Consider the following 19719-nt stretch of genomic DNA (forward strand, 5'->3'; position numbering starts at 1 on the left):
CTGAGGTCGAAGGCGCTCAGAGCCATGCAGGGTATGAGAGTGGGCGGTGCGAGGCTCTTGTGTCGAGCCGTCGGAGTGTCTGGCAGAAGTATGCCGATACGATACGCCACATGTGATCAAGGCCCGCTGCCGGACTTGTCAAGTTATCAGGGCAGACAATACTGCTACATACGATTGGACAAGGAAAAGCTGAATGTTGATAACTAGTCGCAGATGTCCTGAGCGGCTGGTATCTAGGTACGTTTCGCTGTCATTGATACGCACACGCAGAATACTCAGCCTATTACTTAGTCTTAAATACTCTCTAATAATAGATTACTCCGTACTCTGGGGTAACTCCCAAAGGCGGCCTTCACTCAGCAACTGTCACGCGCAAGGGCGAGTATTATGTAGTTACTAATATTCCAGCGAACACGATCTGGGCCTAGCTAGTATGCAGGGATTCTCTTGAGGTATATGCATCCGAAGATGTTCAACAGACTTGTACCCAGGCGGCGTCGCAGGTAGGCAACCATGGCGTGCCTCCAGCGGGCACTACAAGGACGGAAGTAGCCATTGGTTGTCAGGTAAATAATTTGGAAAGAGACGATAATTGATATGGGAAATCAATATTTATGGCTGATAACTAGAACGAAGACGGTTATTGTAGTTATGCCAGTGTCATGTGGCTGCCTGGCTTTTAACTGCTGCACCAGTCAAGCAACAAGGAACTGCAGATCCGCCCTATTGTAGGTAGGCTGTTGTGGTCCTCGCGAGTCAATTACCTCTACAATTAACACGAGCCACGAGTAAACTCGAGCTCCAAGCACCAGCTCTGCGTGTCCACGGACACTTGTTCTGGCTTCTACCAAACCACCATAACTATGCTTGGCATAGCAATTATTAGCCATGATTGACCGCTCGTAATAAATGCCCCAAACCCTTGCGGCAGAAACCACGAACTCAGGACCTAGGACCTGGTAGAACCCCCAGAGGCAGTGGGGAGGCTCAAGTGGACCACGCTGTCTCGCCCTTGCCAGTGACCAATCATGGTTCATAAAACCAACGCCTACGCCAAACCGAAGGAGGGGCTTTCCAGCCAGTTGCCAGTTGCAGTCCACCAAGACCACAGACCGCGACTGGCTGGTGGTGGGGGACCAGGAAAAAAAAAAATTACTTCACCGGCCATCAATCTTTTTCCCTCCTCTCTCTCCCTTCCCTCTCTTTTATTTTCTCCAAAAATCGTCTGCCCATATACGACTCCCATTCTACTGTCGTGGCAGATGACAGCAAGGTAGCTAACTGACTTGCTCGAAGGACCTCTGGAAACGAGTCGTCTTGCCTGCTGTCGCTAGCTCCCACCTCGTCAAGCTCTACACACTTCTGCCGGAACCCCTCCAACGCGTCATTGTCTGTTGAGCAGGGCCTCAGCTTCTCAATTGCTGCTGTCTTAGGCGCAGTTGTACTTTGATCACCCTCAATCGACAATTACCCCTTCGCACCACCAGCCAGTTCCATAAAAATGGCCGTCAACATCATCGCGCCCGCCACCGCCCGCCTCCGCGGTTGCGAGGACGATGGCCTTGTCTGCCTCGAGACTGAGGATGGCGCCGCCTATCAAGGCTACAGCTTCGGTGCCAAGAAGTCCATTGCTGGAGAGCTCGTCTTTCAAACCGGCATGGTTGGCTACCCAGAGTCGGTCACCGACCCTTCCTACCGTGGACAGATCCTCGTTATTACCTTCCCCTTGGTTGGTAACTACGGTGTGCCCTCGCGCGAGACCGTCGACGAGCTCCTTGGCGATCTGCCCGCCCACTTCGAGTCTGCCCAGATCCATGTTGCTGCTCTGGTTGTCGCCTCGTACTGCGGCGAGGACTACTCCCACTTCCTCGCCCAGTCCTCCCTCGGCTCCTGGCTCAAGGAGCAGGGTGTTCCCGCCATGTACGGCGTCGACACTCGCGCTTTGACTAAGAAGATCCGCGAAAAGGGTAGCATGCTCGGAAAGTTTCGCCTCGAGATTTCTGGCACTGCCAATGGCACTGCCAGCGACGAGCGCACTCACACCACCCTCGACGCTTTTGAGAAGATCGAATGGTCCAACCCCAACGTCGACAATCTTGTTGCTCAGGGTAAGCTTCCTCACATGCCCCGCCGCGTCTGTCTCTTGCAGTCTACTAATCACAATCGCAGTATCCGTCAAGACCCCCAAGCTCTACAAGCCCCACGCTTCTTCTGTGCGCAAGCACCCCTCCGGCCGCGCCATTCGTGTCCTGTGCGTCGACGTCGGTATGAAGTACAACCAGTTGCGCTGCTTCCTCAAGCGCGGAGTTGAGGTCATGGTCTGTCCTTGGGACTACGATCTGACCAAGGCCGCCGGCGAAGAGTACGACGGTCTCTTCATCTCCAACGGTCCCGGTGACCCCGCGGTCCTCGAAACCACCGTCAAGAACATTTCTGCTGTCATGCAAAAGAACAAGACTCCCGTTTTTGGTATCTGCTTGGGTCATCAGCTCCTGGCTCGTGCCTCCGGTGCTGCCACCAAGAAGATGAAGTTTGGCAACAGAGGCCACAATATTCCCTGCACGAGTCTCGTCTCGGGCAAGTGCCACATTACTTCTCAGAACCACGGGTTTGCCGTCGACGCCGAGACTCTACCTACTGACTGGAAAGAGCTCTTTGTCAACGCCAACGACGGTAGCAACGAGGGTATTATGCACGTGGGCAAACCCTACTTCAGTGTCCAGTTTCACCCTGAGAGCACTCCTGGCCCTCGCGACACCGAATTCCTCTTTGACGTCTTTATCAACACAATGGCCAGCTGTGCCGAGAACCCATCCCTCCTGCAGTCTCCTGTCAGCTTCCCTGGCGGCGCTATCGAGGAGAACGAGAGACTCCACCCCCGCGTCTCGGTCAAGAAAGTTCTTGTTCTTGGTTCTGGTGGTCTTAGCATCGGCCAGGCCGGTGAGTTCGACTACTCTGGTAGTCAGGCTATCAAGGCTCTCAAGGAAGAGGGCATTTACACCGTCCTCATCAATCCTAATATCGCCACCATCCAGACCTCCCGGGGCTTGGCTGATAAGGTCTATTTCCTGCCCGTCAACGCCGAGTTTGTCCGCAAGGTCATCAAGTACGAGCACCCTGACGCCATTTACTGCACATTCGGTGGCCAAACTGCTCTGCAGGTCGGTATCCAGCTCAAGGACGAGTTCGAAGCGCTTGGCGTCAAGGTTTTGGGTACACCAATTGATACAATCATCACTACCGAGGACCGTGAGCTTTTTGCTCGCAGCATGGAGTCCATTGGCGAAAAGTGTGCCAAGTCTGCCTCCGCCAATAATATTGACGAGGCGCTCGCTGCTGTCAGGGATATTGGGTTTCCTGTCATTGTCCGCGCCGCCTATGCACTTGGTGGTCTAGGCAGTGGTTTTGCCAACAATGAACAAGAACTTCTTGATCTCTGCCACAAGGCCTTCGCCGCCAGTCCCCAGGTTCTGGTAGAGCGCAGTATGAAGGGTTGGAAGGAAATCGAGTACGAGGTTGTCCGCGACGCCCAGGACAATTGTATTACTGTTTGCAACATGGAAAACTTTGACCCTCTTGGTATTCACACCGGTGATTCCATTGTCGTTGCACCTTCACAAACTCTCTCCGATGAGGACTACAACATGCTTCGCACCACTGCCGTCAATGTCATTCGCCACCTAGGCGTTGTCGGTGAATGTAACATTCAATATGCTCTTAACCCCTTCTCCAGGGAGTACTGTATCATTGAAGTCAACGCCCGTCTGTCGCGTTCTTCTGCACTGGCCTCGAAGGCCACCGGCTACCCTCTGGCGTTTATTGCCGCCAAGCTTGGTCTCGGCATCCCTCTCAAGGAGATCAAGAACTCCGTCACCAAGGTCACCTGCGCCTGTTTTGAGCCTTCTCTCGACTATGTCGTTGTCAAAATGCCTCGCTGGGACTTGAAGAAGTTCACCCGTGTCTCTACTCAGCTTGGATCTTCTATGAAGAGTGTTGGTGAGGTCATGAGTATTGGCCGCACCTTCGAGGAAGCCATTCAGAAGGCTATTCGCTCTATTGACTTCCATAATCTTGGATTCAACGAGACCAAGGCTCTCATGGCCATTGATGATGAGCTACAGACCCCCTCTGACCAGCGTCTCTTTGCCATCGCCAATGCTATGCACCAGGGGTACACTGTCGATAAGATTTGGGAGCTGACCAACATCGACAAGTGGTTCCTCCGCAAGCTCAAGGGTCTGAGCGACTTTGGCAAGAACTTGTCTCAATATACTGCAGCGGACTTCGCCAAGGCCCCCTCTCTGCTTCTCCAGGCCAAGAGACTTGGTTTCTCCGACTCTCAGGTCGCCAAGTTTGTTAGCTCCAACGAGATGGCCATTCGCAGACTCCGACTCGATGCTGGTATCCACCCATTCGTCAAGCAGATTGACACTGTTGCTGCCGAGTTCCCTGCTTTCACAAACTACCTGTACCTGACGTACAACGCCTCTGAGCACGACGTTAGCTTTGATGATCATGGTATTATGGTTCTTGGCTCTGGTGTCTACAGAATCGGTTCGTCAGTTGAGTTTGATTGGTGCTCTGTCCGCGCCATTCGCACCCTGCGCGCCACTGGCTTCAAGACTGTCATGGTGAATTACAACCCTGAGACCGTATCAACAGATTACGATGAGGCCGATAGGCTTTACTTTGAAAACATTAATCTGGAGACTGTTCTCGATATTTACGGCCTTGAGAGTGCCTCTGGTGTTTTGGGTGCCATGGGTGGCCAGACCCCCAACAACATCGCCCTTCCCCTCTACCGCGCCGGCGTCAAGATCCTGGGCACATCCCCCGAAATGATTGACAATGCTGAGAACCGATACAAGTTCTCTCGTATGCTGGACCGCATTGGTGTCGATCAGCCTACCTGGAAGGAGCTTACCAGCTTCTCAGAGGCGAAGGCTTTCTGTGACAAAGTCTCGTACCCGGTTCTTGTCCGTCCTTCATACGTGCTTTCTGGCGCTGCCATGAACACTGTCTACTCCGAGAAGGATCTGGAGTCGTATCTCGCTCAGGCTGTCGAAGTTTCTCGTGACCACCCTGTTGTCATTACCAAGTACATTGAGAATGCCAAGGAAATTGAAATGGATGCTGTTGCCAAGGACGGCATTGTTGTTGGTCATTTCATCTCCGAGCACGTTGAGAACGCTGGCGTCCACTCTGGTGACGCGACCCTGATTCTGCCCCCTCAAGATCTTGAGCCTACCACTATTGCCCGCATTGAGGATGCTACCCGCAAGATTGGTGCCGCTTTGAACGTAACTGGTCCTTTCAACATCCAGTTTATTGCAAAGGACAACGATATCAAGGTCATTGAGTGCAATGTTCGGGCATCTCGATCGTTTCCCTTCGTCTCCAAGGTCATGGGCGTCGATCTGATTGAAATGGCCACCAAGGCTATCACTGGCCAGCCCTTCCAGGAGTACCCCCCCACTGACCTCGCCCCCAACACCGTCGGTGTCAAGGTTCCTCAGTTCAGTTTCTCGCGTCTTTCTGGTGCCGACCCCGTGTTGGGTGTGGAAATGGCTTCCACAGGCGAAGTTGCTTGCTTCGGCGTTGACAAGAATGAGGCCTACCTCAAGGCTTTGCTTTCCACTGGCTTCAAAATTCCCAAGAGGAACATTCTCCTGTCCATTGGTTCCTTCAAGGACAAGAAGGAAATGCTGCCGTCTGTGCAGAAGCTCCAGCGTCTCGGATACAAGCTCTTTGCCACGGCTGGTACCGCTGATTTCCTCCAGGAACACGGCGTTCCCGTCCAATACCTCGAGGTTCTGGGCAACGACGAGGACAGAAACTCCGAGTTCTCTCTGTCTCAGCATCTTGCAAACAACATGATCGATCTGTACATCAACCTGCCATCAAGCAACAAGTATCGCCGTCCTGCCAACTATGTCAGCAAGGGCTACCAGACTCGTCGCATGGCTGTCGACTACCAAGTTCCTCTGGTTACCAATGTCAAGAACGCCAAGATTCTCATTGAGGCCATTGCCCGCTCTTTCGAGCTCAATATTTCGGGACGCGATTTTCAGACTAGCCATCACACTGTTGTTTTCCCTGGCTTGATCAACATCGCTGCGTTTGTTCCTGGCATCGTTTCTCCTCACAGTGCTGATATCCAGACCGTCAGCAAGGCCTCCATTGTCGCTGGTTTCAGCATGATTCGCCTTATGCCTCTTGGGGTTGACGGCTCCATCACTGACGCCATTACGCTGAAGGTTGCTCAGCAGAACAGCGCTGCTGGCGGACACTGCGACTACAACTTCTCCATCTCTGCCACCAGCAACAATGCTGAGCAGATTAGCACTGTCATAGGAGAGGTAGGCTCACTGTTCATCCCTTTTAACCATCTGTCTGGTTCGGGTAACATCAGCAAGGTCGCTGCTATGACCGCCCACTTTGACGCCTGGCCCACCAACAAGCCCATGGTCACTGACGCCAAGTTCACTGACCTCGCCTCAATTCTGCTGCTTGCCAGTCTTCACAGTAGACGCATTCATGTCACATCTGTTTCCACCAAGGATGACATCCGCCTGATCTCTCTCAGCAAGGCCAAGGGTCTCCAGGTTACCTGTGATGTCTCTATCTACTCGATGTTCCTCTCCCAGAAGGACTTTCCCACTGCCGACTTCCTCCCTACCACCGAGGATCAAGCCGCTCTCTGGGAGAATCTGGAGACCATTGATGTCTTTTCTGTTGGCAGCCTGCCTTACCAGCTGGCTACCTCGCTGGGCCATAAGGGTGATCCTTCCATGGGGATTTCTGAGGCTCTTCCGCTGCTGCTTACGGCTGTCACCGAGGGTAAGCTCACTATTGATGACATCAAGGCTCGTCTATACACCAACCCCAAGGAGATTTTCGAGCTTCACGAGCAGACTGGTACCGCCGTCGAGGTTGAGGTTGACCGTGCTTTTGAGGTTGCCAAAGGCTCTTTCTGGTCTCCTCTGGAGGGCCGCCGTCTGCATGGCTCTGTTCGCCGTGTCACCTTCCAGAACGCCACTCCCTGCTTGGATGGCGAGGGCCTGAATGTTCCTCCCACTGGCAAGGACATGTCCTCGCACATGATGGTCCCCCAGACCCCTGCCATGAAACCCGCTACTGCTGCGGTCTCGGTGGAGAGCCCCAAGGCTCGCCAGCAGGCTGCCTTCGGTACTCTCCGGCCTATAGGCCGCCTTCGCGGCATCACGTCCCCTCAGGCTCTGCCTGCTCTGGGCCCTCGTGGAGCAATCGAGGATCTTGGTCTGCCCCTGCAGGTCCAGCCTGCCACTAGCACCTCGTTGCAGAAGCTCTTGGCGCAGCCTTCCACTTTTAGAAACGCGCACGTGCTCTCTGTCAAGCAGTACTCGCGAGCTGATCTTCACCTTCTGTTCACCGTGGCCCAGGAAATGAGACTTGGCGTGCAGCGCGACGGTGTTCTGAACCTTCTTGGTGGTCGTGTTCTGTGCAACCTGTTCTATGAGCCCTCCACCCGAACGTCGGCTTCCTTTGACGCTGCTATGCAGCGTCTTGGCGGGCGAACCATCAACATTGATACTTCCCAGTCTTCCGTCAAGAAGGGTGAGTCTCTGCAGGATACACTCCGCACGCTGGCTTGCTACGGCGACGCAATTGTTTTGCGCCACCCTGAGGAGAACTCTGTCAACATTGCTGCGAAGTACTGCCCAGTCCCCGTTGTCAACGGTGGCAACGGCAGCAAGGAGCACCCCACCCAAGCTTTCCTGGATCTGTTCGCCATCCGTGAGGAGCTCGGTACTGTCCAGGGCCTGACCATTACCTTCCTGGGTGATCTCCTTTACGGCAGACCCGTGCACTCCCTGGTCTACCTCCTCCAGCACTACCAGGTCCAGGTGCAGCTCGTTGCCCCCAAAGGTCTGGAGCTGCCCGCCAAGATCCGCGACCAGCTCGTTGCCTCCGGTCAGCTTCTGTGTGAGTCCGAGACTCTTACCCCCGAGATTTTGGCCCGCAGTGACGTCCTTTACTGTACACGTGTGCAGCGTGAGCGCTTTGATAGCGACGAAAAGTACCAGCAGGTCAAGAATTCGTACTGCGTGGACAATGCAACTCTGAAGAGCGCCAAGAGCACCACGGTTGTCCTGCACCCGCTGCCACGCAATGAGGAGGTTGCCGAGGAGGTTGACTTTGATCAGCGCGCGGCGTACTTTAGACAGGTAAGTCTGGATAACGACTCTCCGTTAAACTCATATGCTAACCTTATCCTCACAGATGAGATATGGCCTTTACTGTCGGATGGCACTGCTGGCTTTGGTCATGGCCGGCTCTTGAGACAAGCTGTATATTAGCTTATAGATGTCGTCCGTTTTGAAGCGTCTTCCATGCACTGGAATGTCATTCAAAGCATGTTTCCTTTGCACTTTCTTCATGGGCTACGATTGCTTCTTCCATTTTCTTTCTTCAAAAGCGTCCCGAACGGGAAATCTTTTTAGATGGCTTGCTTTCATTTGGGTTTTACATTATCTCATATTTACAAGGCGGATTCATTTCATTCATGATACCCGACACGGGCCTATAGGCCGTGTCCCATGGCGTTTGGGATATTGATTTTGGGAATGTAGTGGCCAATTTTAAACCAAGGCCTGCGCAAGTACGTGTGCGTATGTTTTCCACTTGGGCGCTCGTTGCGTTTGTTTGGAAGCTGCGTTTACGTTTATTGTGTATACTTGTGTGGTATAAATTTACTACGTTTCGTTTATCTATTTTTGCGTGTTGTGTGTGTCGTCTGCATGTGTTGCATTACAGTGGATAGACTGGTGTTGGTCTATATAATTGGTAGAATGGAGATACTCAAAGGCTGAGCAGTACGGCATTGCCTTGCTCCTTACACAATATTTCTTGTTCAAATACTTTGCATCATTTGCATCAGGTCTAGTCATGGTACTGCAGGAATTTATCGCTTGCATCGTTTAACTCCATCTCCTCCATTTACAGCGCGCCGAGCTCCTTGAGCTTGGAAACCAGTCCATCCACGTCTTCGACCTTGCCACCGCCTTGTCTCGTCGGGGGTTCTAAATTCAAAACTTGTCAGTACGTGACCGTTTTACCACGACCGACCGCCCCCCCCCCCCCCCCTTTCCCTTTCCCAGACTCACCAGTGACTTTTAGGATCTTGAGGCGGACCTCGTTGCCGATACCGAGGTCGCCAAGCTTGAGCTTTTCCAGCTTCTTCTTCTTGGCCTTCATAATGTTAGGCAGGCTCGCGTAGCGGGGCTCGTTCAGGCGCAGATCCGTGGTGATTACCATTGGCAGCTTCGCCCTGACCGTCTCGACGCCCCCGTCGACCTCCTTGGTGACTGTGACGGCGTCGTCGGCGCCAAACTCGATCTTGCTGGCCTGCGTCGCCTGGGGCCAGCCGAGGAGGCCGGCGAGCATCTGGCCCGTCTGCCCGGCGTCGTCGTCGATGCTCTGCTTGCCGAGCACCACGAGGTTGCTCCGCTCGCGCGCGACCGTGGCCGCCAGCAGCTTGGCCACGGCGAGCGGCTCGAGCTCCTCGCCCTCGGCCAGCTCCACGTGCAGGCCGCGGTCGGCGCCCATGGCCATGGCCGTGCGCAGCACGTCTTGCGCCTTGGCCGGGCCGGCGGACACGACGCAAATGTCCTCGACGCCGCCGGGGCTGCGCTTCTTCTCGCGGATGCGCACGGATTCCTCGACCGACAGCTCGTCAAAGGGGTTCATCGAGTGCTTGACGCCGGCCGTCTCGACGCCCGTCTGGGCCTTGTTGACGCGGGGCTTGACCTGTGTGTTGGGAGAGAGATGTTCGTTAGCTTGCCCCATTGCTCCGAAGACCCGAGCCGCACGAGGAAATGGTTCAGAGAAAGGCGCGGGGAGGAGAAACCGACTGCATAGTCAATGACCCGCTTGATGGGGACTAAAATTCGTAGCGAAGACATGTTTTTCTCGTCGATTGGCGTCTCAATGCCCGGGACGAAGTGTCGAGAGTTGTATATACAGAGGTGGGTTTGTGCAGGGAAGAAGTCCGACCGGCTTTGGCAGGTTGACTAGCTTGGCTGCACCGGCTCTGCGTTCGCTGAATGTGGCTGAATCCGACGCATGCCGGCTTGCACCGGCTGCACCACCCTGGGCGCATTGTGTCACGTGAGTCCGGACAGGTCACCGATCCATCGGCGGTCGACCGGAAATTCGCATCTTTTGACCAAGGTCAATCAACTGGTGCCAGATGTATCTTTTGAGAGATGGCATGAATTACTTCCTTTCTATATTAGAAGACTCTATAGCTATTTGCTTCATGCAACGACCTTCCAACCAAGAACACGCCATACACTCCCATGCAAAACGTTTGCAAAAAAAGGGGCATCATCCGAGCAACATGATGCAAAAACGCAGCATGACAAAAAAGAAATCAAAAGACCAAAAAGTCTCCAGACAACCCCGATGCATTAATTGAATCACCAGTCTTCCCATTCGTCATTCTTTTTCTGCGCCGCAGGCGCCGTATTTCCCTTCTTGCCCATGCCCATGGCGCTCGTGCCAATGGAGCTGTTGCTCTGCGCCGGCTTCTGGTCCGCGAGGCTCGAGAACGAGTCCCAAAAATCCGTTTTGCTCTCGTCCAGAGGGACCTGGCGTCGACCGGCGTTCCCTTGCTCGTTTGTGCCCTCGACGAAGCGGTTGAACCCGTCCTGTGCGCTCTTACCGGCTAGCTGCGCCTGTCTGGCAAGCTGCGCCGCCGTAAGCTGCGCTTGCTTGGCAAAGTCTCCTTCAGCAAACTGTAAGATTTCATTTTCCTATTAGTAAACATAGTCCTCGACACCTTCTTGTAGATAAGGTACTGCGTAGACGTACTTTTGTGGCGGTGGGCTGAATGTATCCGTCATTGACCGTCTTGGCCGTCTTGGACACGGTGGAGGTGAACCAGCCAAAGCCCTTGGAAATCGCAGCAAAAGGGTCCTGCTGCACCTCGTCAAAGTTGGGCAGCGCGCTGTTGCCGTTGCTCTTGCTTGCCGCCGGCATGTTGCCGAAGCCGGCGTACTTGCCGCCCTGGCTCGGGTGCAGGTCCTCCGGCCGCGAGGCATTATCCGCACCGAGCCTGGCAAAGTACTTGTCGTCCACTTTGACCTTGCCGCCGAGCTGCGCCGGGCTCTGGCTGCCGCTGTTTCTGTTGACGTTGCCGCTCAGCGGCGTGCCCGTGCGCGACGCTGACGACGCGGGCACGGGTGCGGACGGCTTCTTCTCCCCGGGCACGTAGTCCCGGTCCTCAACCTTGCACGTAAGCCGCTCCTTGTACTCCTCGCCGACCTCGCCGCTATAGCGCTCCGCAATCGTAGCGTCGTCCCACGAGAGGCCGCGCATCTCTGTGTCGTCGTGCGCGTCGAAAAAGTCCCGCCAGCGGTCATTGCCGCCCAGCCGCATTCGTTCAATCTCGCTCGCTTTGAAGGCGTCCATAGAGATGCTGCGCACAAATGAAATATGCACGCCTAGGCCCCGGTGCACGCCCGCGCACGACAGGCAGATGAAGACGCCAAACTTGGGCGACGCCCACTGTGGGGACGGCGCGTTGCAGTCGCAGCAGACATTGTTTTTGGATTCTTTTTGGATCGCGGCCAGCTAATGCGCCAAGGAGAAGAAGGTGTCAGTCGGGTCGGCGCATGCGATGGTTCGGGGAAAGGGGGGGTGGGCATCAGGTGGCATGCGACGAAGTGTCCTTACCTTGGATCGCGTCTCCGGATCGACCTCCCACATTGCCTTGGCCGCCATTGTGTCTGGCTATACCGCGTGAGAGGTGTCGAGATTTATTTTGCCTTTGCCAGGCCGGCTGTTCAACGTCACTCCCAAGGTGAAGTCGGGGATGCTGGCAATATCGAGGGAGGAAGTCGACGTTTGTACCTGCACTGCAGCCCCCGGATTATTATGGGACGCCAAAGGATCATAGGCGGGGCAACCGCCACGAGCCGCCCATCAGAAAAGAGTAACTCTAGAACGACCGTGACAACATTCCTCCCAGGTAATAGTCAAAAGCAGATGCACAAACAGAGTTACTATCATGGCCACTCGCTCATATTAGTTAATTAATAAGCTTCATTAGTCTTCTGTCCCATTTAAATTAAAAGCAAGAACTTCCAGGAGCAGAATACATCAAAACGTGGCAAGCATTAGCTGTAAAGTACATCTATGCCATGCTCATCATGCACCAATATCGATACGAAATCGCCAGCAAAATAATTGATCAAAGCCACCCAATATCAAGGCGTCCCATGAGTCGTTCACATCACAATCGTGCGAAGAAGGATTATTGCGTTGAAAATAGTAATATTTCGTCGAACTTGCGTGTCATATCGTTTGCGGTGCTCATAGGCAAGGCTAAGAAACTAGCGTAGGCTTGCCGTGCTGTCTGTGCCTATTGATTTAGACGGCGACAGTGGCGACAGGAGCCTCGGTGACAGTGGCCTCCTTACCGGCGGCCTCACCCTCGGGAGCGTTGGCCTCCTCATCAGTCTTGTCAGGGCTGTCGATAGCAACCTTGACGGCAATCTCACGGCCCTCAATCTCCTTGCCGTTCATCTCACTGACAGCCTTCTGCTGCAGCTCCTCAGTAGCCAGGGTGACGAAACCGAAGCCACGACCCTTGCGAGCCTCACCACGAGCCTGCAGCTTCTTGATCATGAAGCGGGGGATGGGGCGCAGAGCAATCTTGGCAGAGGAAGGCTCGAAGGCCTTGAAGAGCTCGATAAGCTGAGAGTCGAGGTGTTATTAGCTATTTTCTTCTACCCTTGGCGGATCAGTTTTAGCATACCTTGTCCTCAGTCAGGTCGTAGGGCAGGTTAGCGACCATGACCTTGGTCTTGGAAGCGATGCCATCGGCCGGGGGGCCACGCTCACGGCGCTCGCGAGGCTCACGAGGCTCGCGAGGCTCACGAGGCGCGCGAGGCTCTTTCTTGGAAGCCTTGTTTGTCGTGTCAGTTGGTTTCTTGTTGGTAATGTCTTTAAGTGGCTGAACCTCAGTGGTGGCGGCATCCGCGTCGGCAGCAGGAGCGGGAGCAGCGGCGACCTCAATAGTTTCAGTCTCGCCTTCCTTCTTCTCCTCACCCTCCTATGTAATTGGTTAGATGGTTCTGTCATGCATGGGCGACGAATGTAGAGCAACTTACGGCACCACGGCCAGTGCGGGCACGACCGCCTCGGGCGCCGCGGCCACCACGGCCACGGCCACGGCCAGCAGTACGGCGGCGACCGCCCTCAGTACCGGCACCTTCGCCGTTGGTCACTTCAGCCTTCTCGCCAGCGGGCTCGGGCTTGCGGGCGAGCTGGACAGAGACCTTGCGCTCAAGGATCTCCTTGCCGGAGAGTTCCTCGATGGCACGCTCAGCCTCGGCCGAGGTCGAGAGGTCGACGAAAGCGTAGCCGACGGGACGCTCGGTGCGAGGGTTCTTGGGGATTGAGACAGACTCGCTGGAAGAGGACAAAGGTTAGCATGTATCGGGGCGATGGACAATGACGATGCGCCGGAGAAAAAAAAACTAGGTCGCAAAGGCAAACAGAGTTGCTTTGAGCCCGGTGGGGTGGGTTGTGTTGCGGGAGAGGAGTTACAACATACACAAGATAGTTCTTGAAAAAGTCCTTCAACTCCTCCTCAGTTGTCGGGTAGGCCAGGTTGCCAATGTAAAGACGACGACCCTCTGCGGCGGAGGCAGAGGCGGCCTCGTTGGCGGCGGCTTTGTCATTGATAGAGGTGTTGCTCAGAGTGTTGGCAACGTCATTGACGGCGGCATCAGTAGCCTTCTCCACGTTGGTAGCAGACATTTTTGAAGATGTGCGAGGTTGGATGGAGATGGAAATGTGCGTGGTGTGGCTTGGAGGTATGAATGACGTTGAGAACGTTGCGAGGTTGACGGGGGTTCAGGTATCCGGCGAGAGGCGGAGGACGGGAGTTGAACTCTGGTGCAATGAGGGGAGTTGGTCAGGGTAGCTTGGTGCCCTAGAATCGGGTTGAAAGTATCGACAGACGACGGTGCGTTGCGCGGAGACACAAGTTGACTTTTGTTTGTGATGAAGGAGAGGGAAAGGGGGGGAGGTGGCCTGGTCTGGAGAAAGACATGCTAAATAATTTTCGCCACGGCGCCGCAAAATGCAGGCGCGTTGGTGGTGGCCCAGCCCAAACCAGTTCAGCCCGCCAGCGGCCATCACGTCAAATTTTAGCAAGTGCCTAGGTGCTCGCTGCCCATGTTACACAGGGGTATTAAGTTGATAAAAAAAAATAAGGATGAAATATTCGTCCGTGCAGCTTATTCGTAGGTGCCTAGTTACACTTGACACTTTGCGCTGCAGCCTGCAGGTACCTTTGAGCTATTACAGTGGGTGGCTGGCTGTGACTTTTGATCCAGTGCACGGCAGTTACAGTGGGTGTGCCATGCAATGTTGTTAGGTACCTTAGTACCTAACCACCTACTAAGGTACCTCCAAAATGCATACCTGAGGTGCCTGTACTCAGGTACATTAGTAGGTACCTATCAGCAGCCCCCCCTTGCAATTTGTGAAGGCTCTGTCAACGAGTCACCAGTGCAACCCTACCGACCAAGTTACCGACCTACTTGCCTACTACCTATCCGACTACCTGTATCCAGGCCATTATCGTATTCACATCATGGTAGCATGAATATGTAAAATAACAGCGCCTTTCTAGAGGACGCCCACCCATCCCGAGCTGCTCTGGTATAGGCTCAGGACTGTCAACGCAGTGGACTCTCATCCACCTCCAACCAGAAGATGCACCCACTAGTTAGGCCTGCCTATACTGTCGCTCTTCATTTGCTCATTCATGCTGCACCGGGCAAATAAGAAAAGGAAATGAAAGGAAGCTGTGCTACTTTTGTAAGGCCCGAGTTTTTTTCTTCTATTTCATTAGTCTTCCTATGCAATCTCCCGTCATAACACCACCAACAGCTGGTCACGTGGACACTGCTCTAACAAAGACACTTGTCAATCCCGCCAAACCTTCGCGTACGCTGCAGAAAACGTGCTAAGCTTGGCCCCTGGCTCACCGCTATTAGTTATGACTCCTTACCCACCCACCACCACCATTCCTACTCTCACACCGAGTGAGCAATTCCTGCAGTCCGGCATCGTCTTTGTATCTGTTTAGTGCTGTTTCTTTCCAGTCCTCCCATGACATTCCCGCATCGACGCCGCACGCATCCCGCAGACCCCGAAATAGGCCCAGAAACCCGTCCCAGTCACTGAGGTCGAAGCCGCAGCAAAACGCAAATAAGTGTTGCACGCGACCGCTCAGGACAAACTGCGCCAGCGCCCCATGTCCCTTTTCTTCTAGAAGCTGCGCGAAGATGGCCTCGTCTGCGCCGATGGATACCTCGCCGGCATAAAAATCTGCCACGGGAAGCAGCCCAACCGGGGAGTTGAAGGCCTCTGCCGGCCCGGCTGTGTGCGCCCACTCCCAATCAATAACACCCGTGATATTGAAACTCTCGTCCACCAGAATGTGATCCCCTTTGTCATCGTCGTGCTTGAGATAGAATCTGTCGTCGTCAGACGCCGCCGGCGTCAACACGGGTACCAAGTCGATCAGGAATCGATGCAGCAAATAGGCTTCCACAGATCGCGCGGCGTACATTTCTTCCGCTGAGATCCTGTCTAGTATCAGCTGCAGAAGAGACTTGCGGTACTGGTTGGCAGAGCGAAAAGGACTGCAGGTTTGTAATTGGCCGTCAACCATGTTTAGCAGCGACTCGTGAGCGAAAGCACCGACGTGTGAGCTTCCAGGAGTATCGAGAGACCCCAAAACCGGCAGCGGATGCTTGTGAATCTCAATGAGCACATCCGCAAGCTGATTCATGACTTTGCGCCTCCGGTCTGGGTTTGTGGCAGGCCAGTCCAACGCTTTCCCCGGAAGCTTTTCCAAGAGAATGTAACCGACGCCGACTGCGTTGCTGTCGTGCTCCAGTGCATAGCCATACACCTTTGGTGTTGGCACGGCTGTCTTTTCCAGAAACATGAGAGTCGCTACCTCGCTCGTCAAGATGTAATCACGCACATCACGTGGGGTCGACGTCGCATTGAAGCGACGTATGCGAGCAATCCAGACTACATTGTCTGCAAAGAGAATCTCTACATGATAATTCATGCCACCCATGTGAGATCTTCGTTTCGCTGAATCATGCTGAAAGGGTGCCACGGAGCACTTGATCCCTTGTCTCAACAGCGACGCGCGTGCCTCGAGAGCATCTACGTTGATCTTGCTGAAGAGTGTCGACAGTTCGTGTCCCTCGGCTGCGGAGTAGGCCGGGTAAAAGTGGTCATGATCCTTTTTTCGTAACAATGTTAGCACGGACCACTGGTGATGGGAACTCGACGTACTTTCCAAGACGGGCAGCCATGGGAGCCCGGCCCGAGATGCTGCGCGCAAAGGTGGCGGTTGCAGAGCACGCAATCTCCTTCATGTCGCACACCCGGTTTCGTGCAGTTTTCGATGTCGCAATACCAGAGAGGCATTTTGAGAAACAAATCCTTGTTGTTGTCAGTATTGATCTGGACAGTGTTGGCCGAGTCTTATGGTCCGAGGTGTAAGTGCCAAGTCCTAGGTGCGAACTGCCGCCTTTCATACCCCCTGCGTTTCATGTTCTTCGGAATACGACCACTAGAATAAACACAAGACGAGTTTTTCCGAGACTTGCTCGTTCACAGCAGCCATTTCAGGCAACACTGAAATCAAATACTCACACCAAGACACGAGTGTGACTGAGGTCTGTAACACAAAAGCGCGAGACAGTGGGACAATTATCCCTGCGGAATTCAAAGGCTCTCCGTGCTTTCTCGGTCTTGTCTAGTTCTTCCATTTCACTTGATCAAATCGATCAACAAGCAAAATACTGTACTTGCGTATTCTGTTCAAGTGCCACTTGAACGAAGACGAGGTCAACGAGCGTGGCCGAACAACAACCAGCGCATGACTGCTCCAACGTCCTGATGACACTTGTCAGGCAATGAAACAAATGAAATAGTCGCAAAACAGAATTTAGCTTAATCCTGCCGCCAGTCGCTCGACCTCGGCTCTCGGCTACGCCATGGGCAACTGGGTGGCTCGCCTCACCCGGACTCGCGCCGCCATCGGCTCCAGACCCAGACCCGTTTTTCCAAGCCAACGACTTGCCGTAGCGACAAAGGCATGAATTCATCGAGACATCAAGCCGACGCACCAACAAACAAACTTTGTCCGCTGTCCCCGCCCAGTCGCTACCACCATACCACAGACTGCGCGTCGTATGAAAGCCGTATCAGATTCACACATCCGGGAGCGCTAACGAGCCTACGGTGCGGCGCGGGGCAAAAACGCAGCCTGGACAAGATGGCTTTGGCCGCACAGCCGAGGACCGTCCTGGTCCTGTACGGCTCCGAGACAGGCAATGCGCAAGAAATCGCCGAGGAGCTGGGCAGGACATGTCAGCGATTGCATTTTCAGAGCACGGTCGACGAGATGAATGCTGTGACACTGGTTTGTCCTCCGAGAATCTATGTTGCACGAACGACCTCTGACTGGGTGACAGCCGACACTGCTGCAGAATGAGCTCGTAATATTCGTCATTTCTACTACTGGACAGGGTGACATGCCACACAACTCTACTCTATTCTGGAAGAGGTTGCTCCAGAGAAGACTACCGGCAGGCTGCCTGGCGCGGCTTCAGTATACGTGTTTCGGGCTGGGCGACAGCACATATGTCAAGTACGTTTCATGCGCCGTCATGCCTGAACCTTGATTTCAGTCTGCGTTTGATTAACACGCGAAACAGATTCAACTGGGCGGCGCGCAAGCTGCTTCGACGTCTGGACCAGCTGGGCGCCTCGACATTCTACGACGCCTTTGAGGCGGATGAGCAGTTTCCCGACGGGTAAGGCCGCCTCCTCCTGCCTGTTATGACTTCTTGAGCTCACATGGGATAGCATCGACGGGTCGTTTGCTCGCTGGTCCGAGGGCCTCTCCAAGCACTTGTTGGACAAGCACCCACATCCCCAAGGGCTGGAGCCCATCCCGCACGACGTCATTCTCCCGCCACGCTGGTCCCTCGAACCGGCCTTGCGGGACATTGAGATCGCAGCCGCCTCCAAACCACACGAAAATGGCGACGACGCGTCCACAACAGCGTCTCTGGCGTCCACGCCTCCTCCTGATCTCCTACCCGTCCCTGGAGGCTGGACAGCCACCCTCGCCCTTAACCAACGCACAACGCCAGAGTCGCACTGGCAAGATGTCCGCCTCGTCTCCTTCGACGTCCCCCCCAAGCCCAAATATGGTCCACCCCACGACGGCACGGCCACCGTAACAACCGAGCCGCTCCGCTGCCAGCCCGGCGACTGCCTCACCATCTACCCCAAAAACTTCCCCGAGGACGCCCAGCGGCTCATCGACCTCATGGGCTGGGACGCCATCGCTGATGCGCCTCTCGATCTGTCTCGGTGCGGCGCACTGCCACGCGGTCTCTATGCGCCCCTGCAGACAACCCTGCGCGCCCTACTCCTCAATAACGTCGACATCACCGCCATCCCGCGGCGCTCCTTTCTCAAGAGCATGTCCTTCTTTTCCACCGATGCCTACCACCGGGAGCGCCTGCTCGAGTTCACCATGCCCGCCTACATTGACGAGTATTTCGACTACGCCACGCGCGCCCGCCGCACCATCATCGAGGTCCTCGAAGAGTTCACCTCGGTGCGCCTGCCCGCTGCGCGGCTCCTTGACGTCTTTCCGCTGATTCGCGGCCGCGACTTTAGCATCGCCAACGGCGGCGACCAGCTGCGCCCCGTCGCGCCCTCGTGCAGCGGCGGCGGCGCGCGCGTCGACCTCCTCGTCGCCCTCGTGCGCTACCAAACCGTCCTCCGCAAGCCTCGCCAGGGCCTCTGCTCGCGCTACCTCGCGAGCCTGCCCGTCGGCGCTACGCTCACCGTGAGCAAAAAGGACGCGCAGTCGCCCGTGTACGGCGCCGCCTGCGCCCGCCGCCCGCTCATCGCCATGGCCACCGGCACCGGCGTCGCGCCGGTCCGCAGCCTCCTCCACGAGCGCCAGACGCACGCCGGCGCCGACGATGCTGCCATCGGCCCCGCGCTGCTCTTCTTTGGCAACCGGAACCGCGCCGCCGACTACTTTTTCGAGGCCGAGTGGAAAGCACTGGGACACGAAGCGGTTGCCAAGGACGAGGCCAACGCAGCCACCCCTGCCGGCGGGCTCACCGTCTACCCGGCCTTTTCGCGCGATCAGCGCGAAAAGGTGTACGTGCAGGACCTCGTCCGGCGCGAGGCGGCCGCGCTGGCCGCGCTCATCCCGCTGCGGCCCATCTTTGCTGTCTGCGGCGGCTCGTCTCGCATGGCCGACGCGTGCCGGAGCGCCGTGTGGGAGCCGTTCCTGGCCGCGGCGGGCGACGACGAGGCGGACAGGGAGGAGCGCAGGAAGATGCTCAGCGCCGTGACGTGGTGGCAGGAGATCTGGTAGCTTGGCAAAGGACAGGTGTGTAAATATAAGAAAGAATACCTTATCATGTATCAAGTTTGGGCATAGCCGGATGTGCTTCTGGATAGATAAAATAGACACAATCAACACTAGCTGCTCAAAGCTGCTTCGCCCTTTACCATTAGTCGCATATGGTTCATAGCGAATTTGCACTGCTCAAGTCCATGCAGATATTAAAAATGATTTGTCTGTGAATTCTATGA

The 19719-nt window shown here is 55.1% G+C and overlaps 6 protein-coding genes across 6 annotated transcripts; 2 read left to right on the plus strand and 4 right to left on the minus strand.

Moving 5' to 3' along the window:
* Nucleotides 1–1028: 1028 nt before the first annotated feature.
* Nucleotides 1029–8339, plus strand: CCM_04128 (bifunctional pyrimidine biosynthesis protein (PyrABCN), putative; the record flags this gene model as incomplete). The annotated part of the gene is made up of 4 exons (XM_006669276.1): nucleotides 1029–1128; nucleotides 1488–2108; nucleotides 2170–3693; nucleotides 3754–8339. The coding sequence occupies 4 exons, from the start codon at nucleotides 1029–1031 to the stop codon at nucleotides 8337–8339; spliced, it is 6831 nt and encodes a 2276-aa protein (XP_006669339.1).
* Nucleotides 8340–8979: 640 nt separating this feature from the next.
* Nucleotides 8980–9944, minus strand: CCM_04129 (electron transfer flavoprotein beta-subunit; the record flags this gene model as incomplete). The annotated part of the gene is made up of 3 exons (XM_006669277.1): nucleotides 8980–9062; nucleotides 9147–9789; nucleotides 9852–9944. 3 exons carry the CDS (start codon nucleotides 9942–9944, stop codon nucleotides 8980–8982), a joined length of 819 nt encoding a protein of 272 aa, XP_006669340.1.
* Nucleotides 9945–10460: 516 nt separating this feature from the next.
* Nucleotides 10461–11766, minus strand: CCM_04130 (zinc finger protein gcs1; the record flags this gene model as incomplete). Its single annotated transcript, XM_006669278.1, has 3 exons — nucleotides 10461–10778; nucleotides 10855–11616; nucleotides 11719–11766. 3 exons carry the CDS (start codon nucleotides 11764–11766, stop codon nucleotides 10461–10463), a joined length of 1128 nt encoding a protein of 375 aa, XP_006669341.1.
* A 648-nt stretch (nucleotides 11767–12414) lies between these two features.
* Nucleotides 12415–13809, minus strand: CCM_04131 (RNP domain containing protein; the record flags this gene model as incomplete). The annotated part of the gene is made up of 4 exons (XM_006669279.1): nucleotides 12415–12741; nucleotides 12803–13099; nucleotides 13158–13458; nucleotides 13604–13809. The coding sequence occupies 4 exons, from the start codon at nucleotides 13807–13809 to the stop codon at nucleotides 12415–12417; spliced, it is 1131 nt and encodes a 376-aa protein (XP_006669342.1).
* A 1176-nt stretch (nucleotides 13810–14985) lies between these two features.
* CCM_04132 (Protein kinase-like domain) lies at nucleotides 14986–16512 on the minus strand (the record flags this gene model as incomplete). Its single annotated transcript, XM_006669280.1, has 3 exons — nucleotides 14986–15038; nucleotides 15100–16324; nucleotides 16378–16512. The coding sequence occupies 3 exons, from the start codon at nucleotides 16510–16512 to the stop codon at nucleotides 14986–14988; spliced, it is 1413 nt and encodes a 470-aa protein (XP_006669343.1).
* An 853-nt stretch (nucleotides 16513–17365) lies between these two features.
* Nucleotides 17366–19498, plus strand: CCM_04133 (sulfite reductase flavoprotein alpha-component; the record flags this gene model as incomplete). Its single annotated transcript, XM_006669281.1, has 4 exons — nucleotides 17366–17512; nucleotides 17565–17740; nucleotides 17808–17906; nucleotides 17959–19498. The coding sequence occupies 4 exons, from the start codon at nucleotides 17366–17368 to the stop codon at nucleotides 19496–19498; spliced, it is 1962 nt and encodes a 653-aa protein (XP_006669344.1).
* Between the last annotated feature and the right edge of the window lie 221 nt (nucleotides 19499–19719).

The sequence above is a fragment of the Cordyceps militaris genome (assembly GCF_000225605.1).
Source record: "Cordyceps militaris CM01 unplaced genomic scaffold CCM_S00003, whole genome shotgun sequence".
Lineage (NCBI taxonomy): Eukaryota > Fungi > Ascomycota > Sordariomycetes > Hypocreales > Cordycipitaceae > Cordyceps > Cordyceps militaris.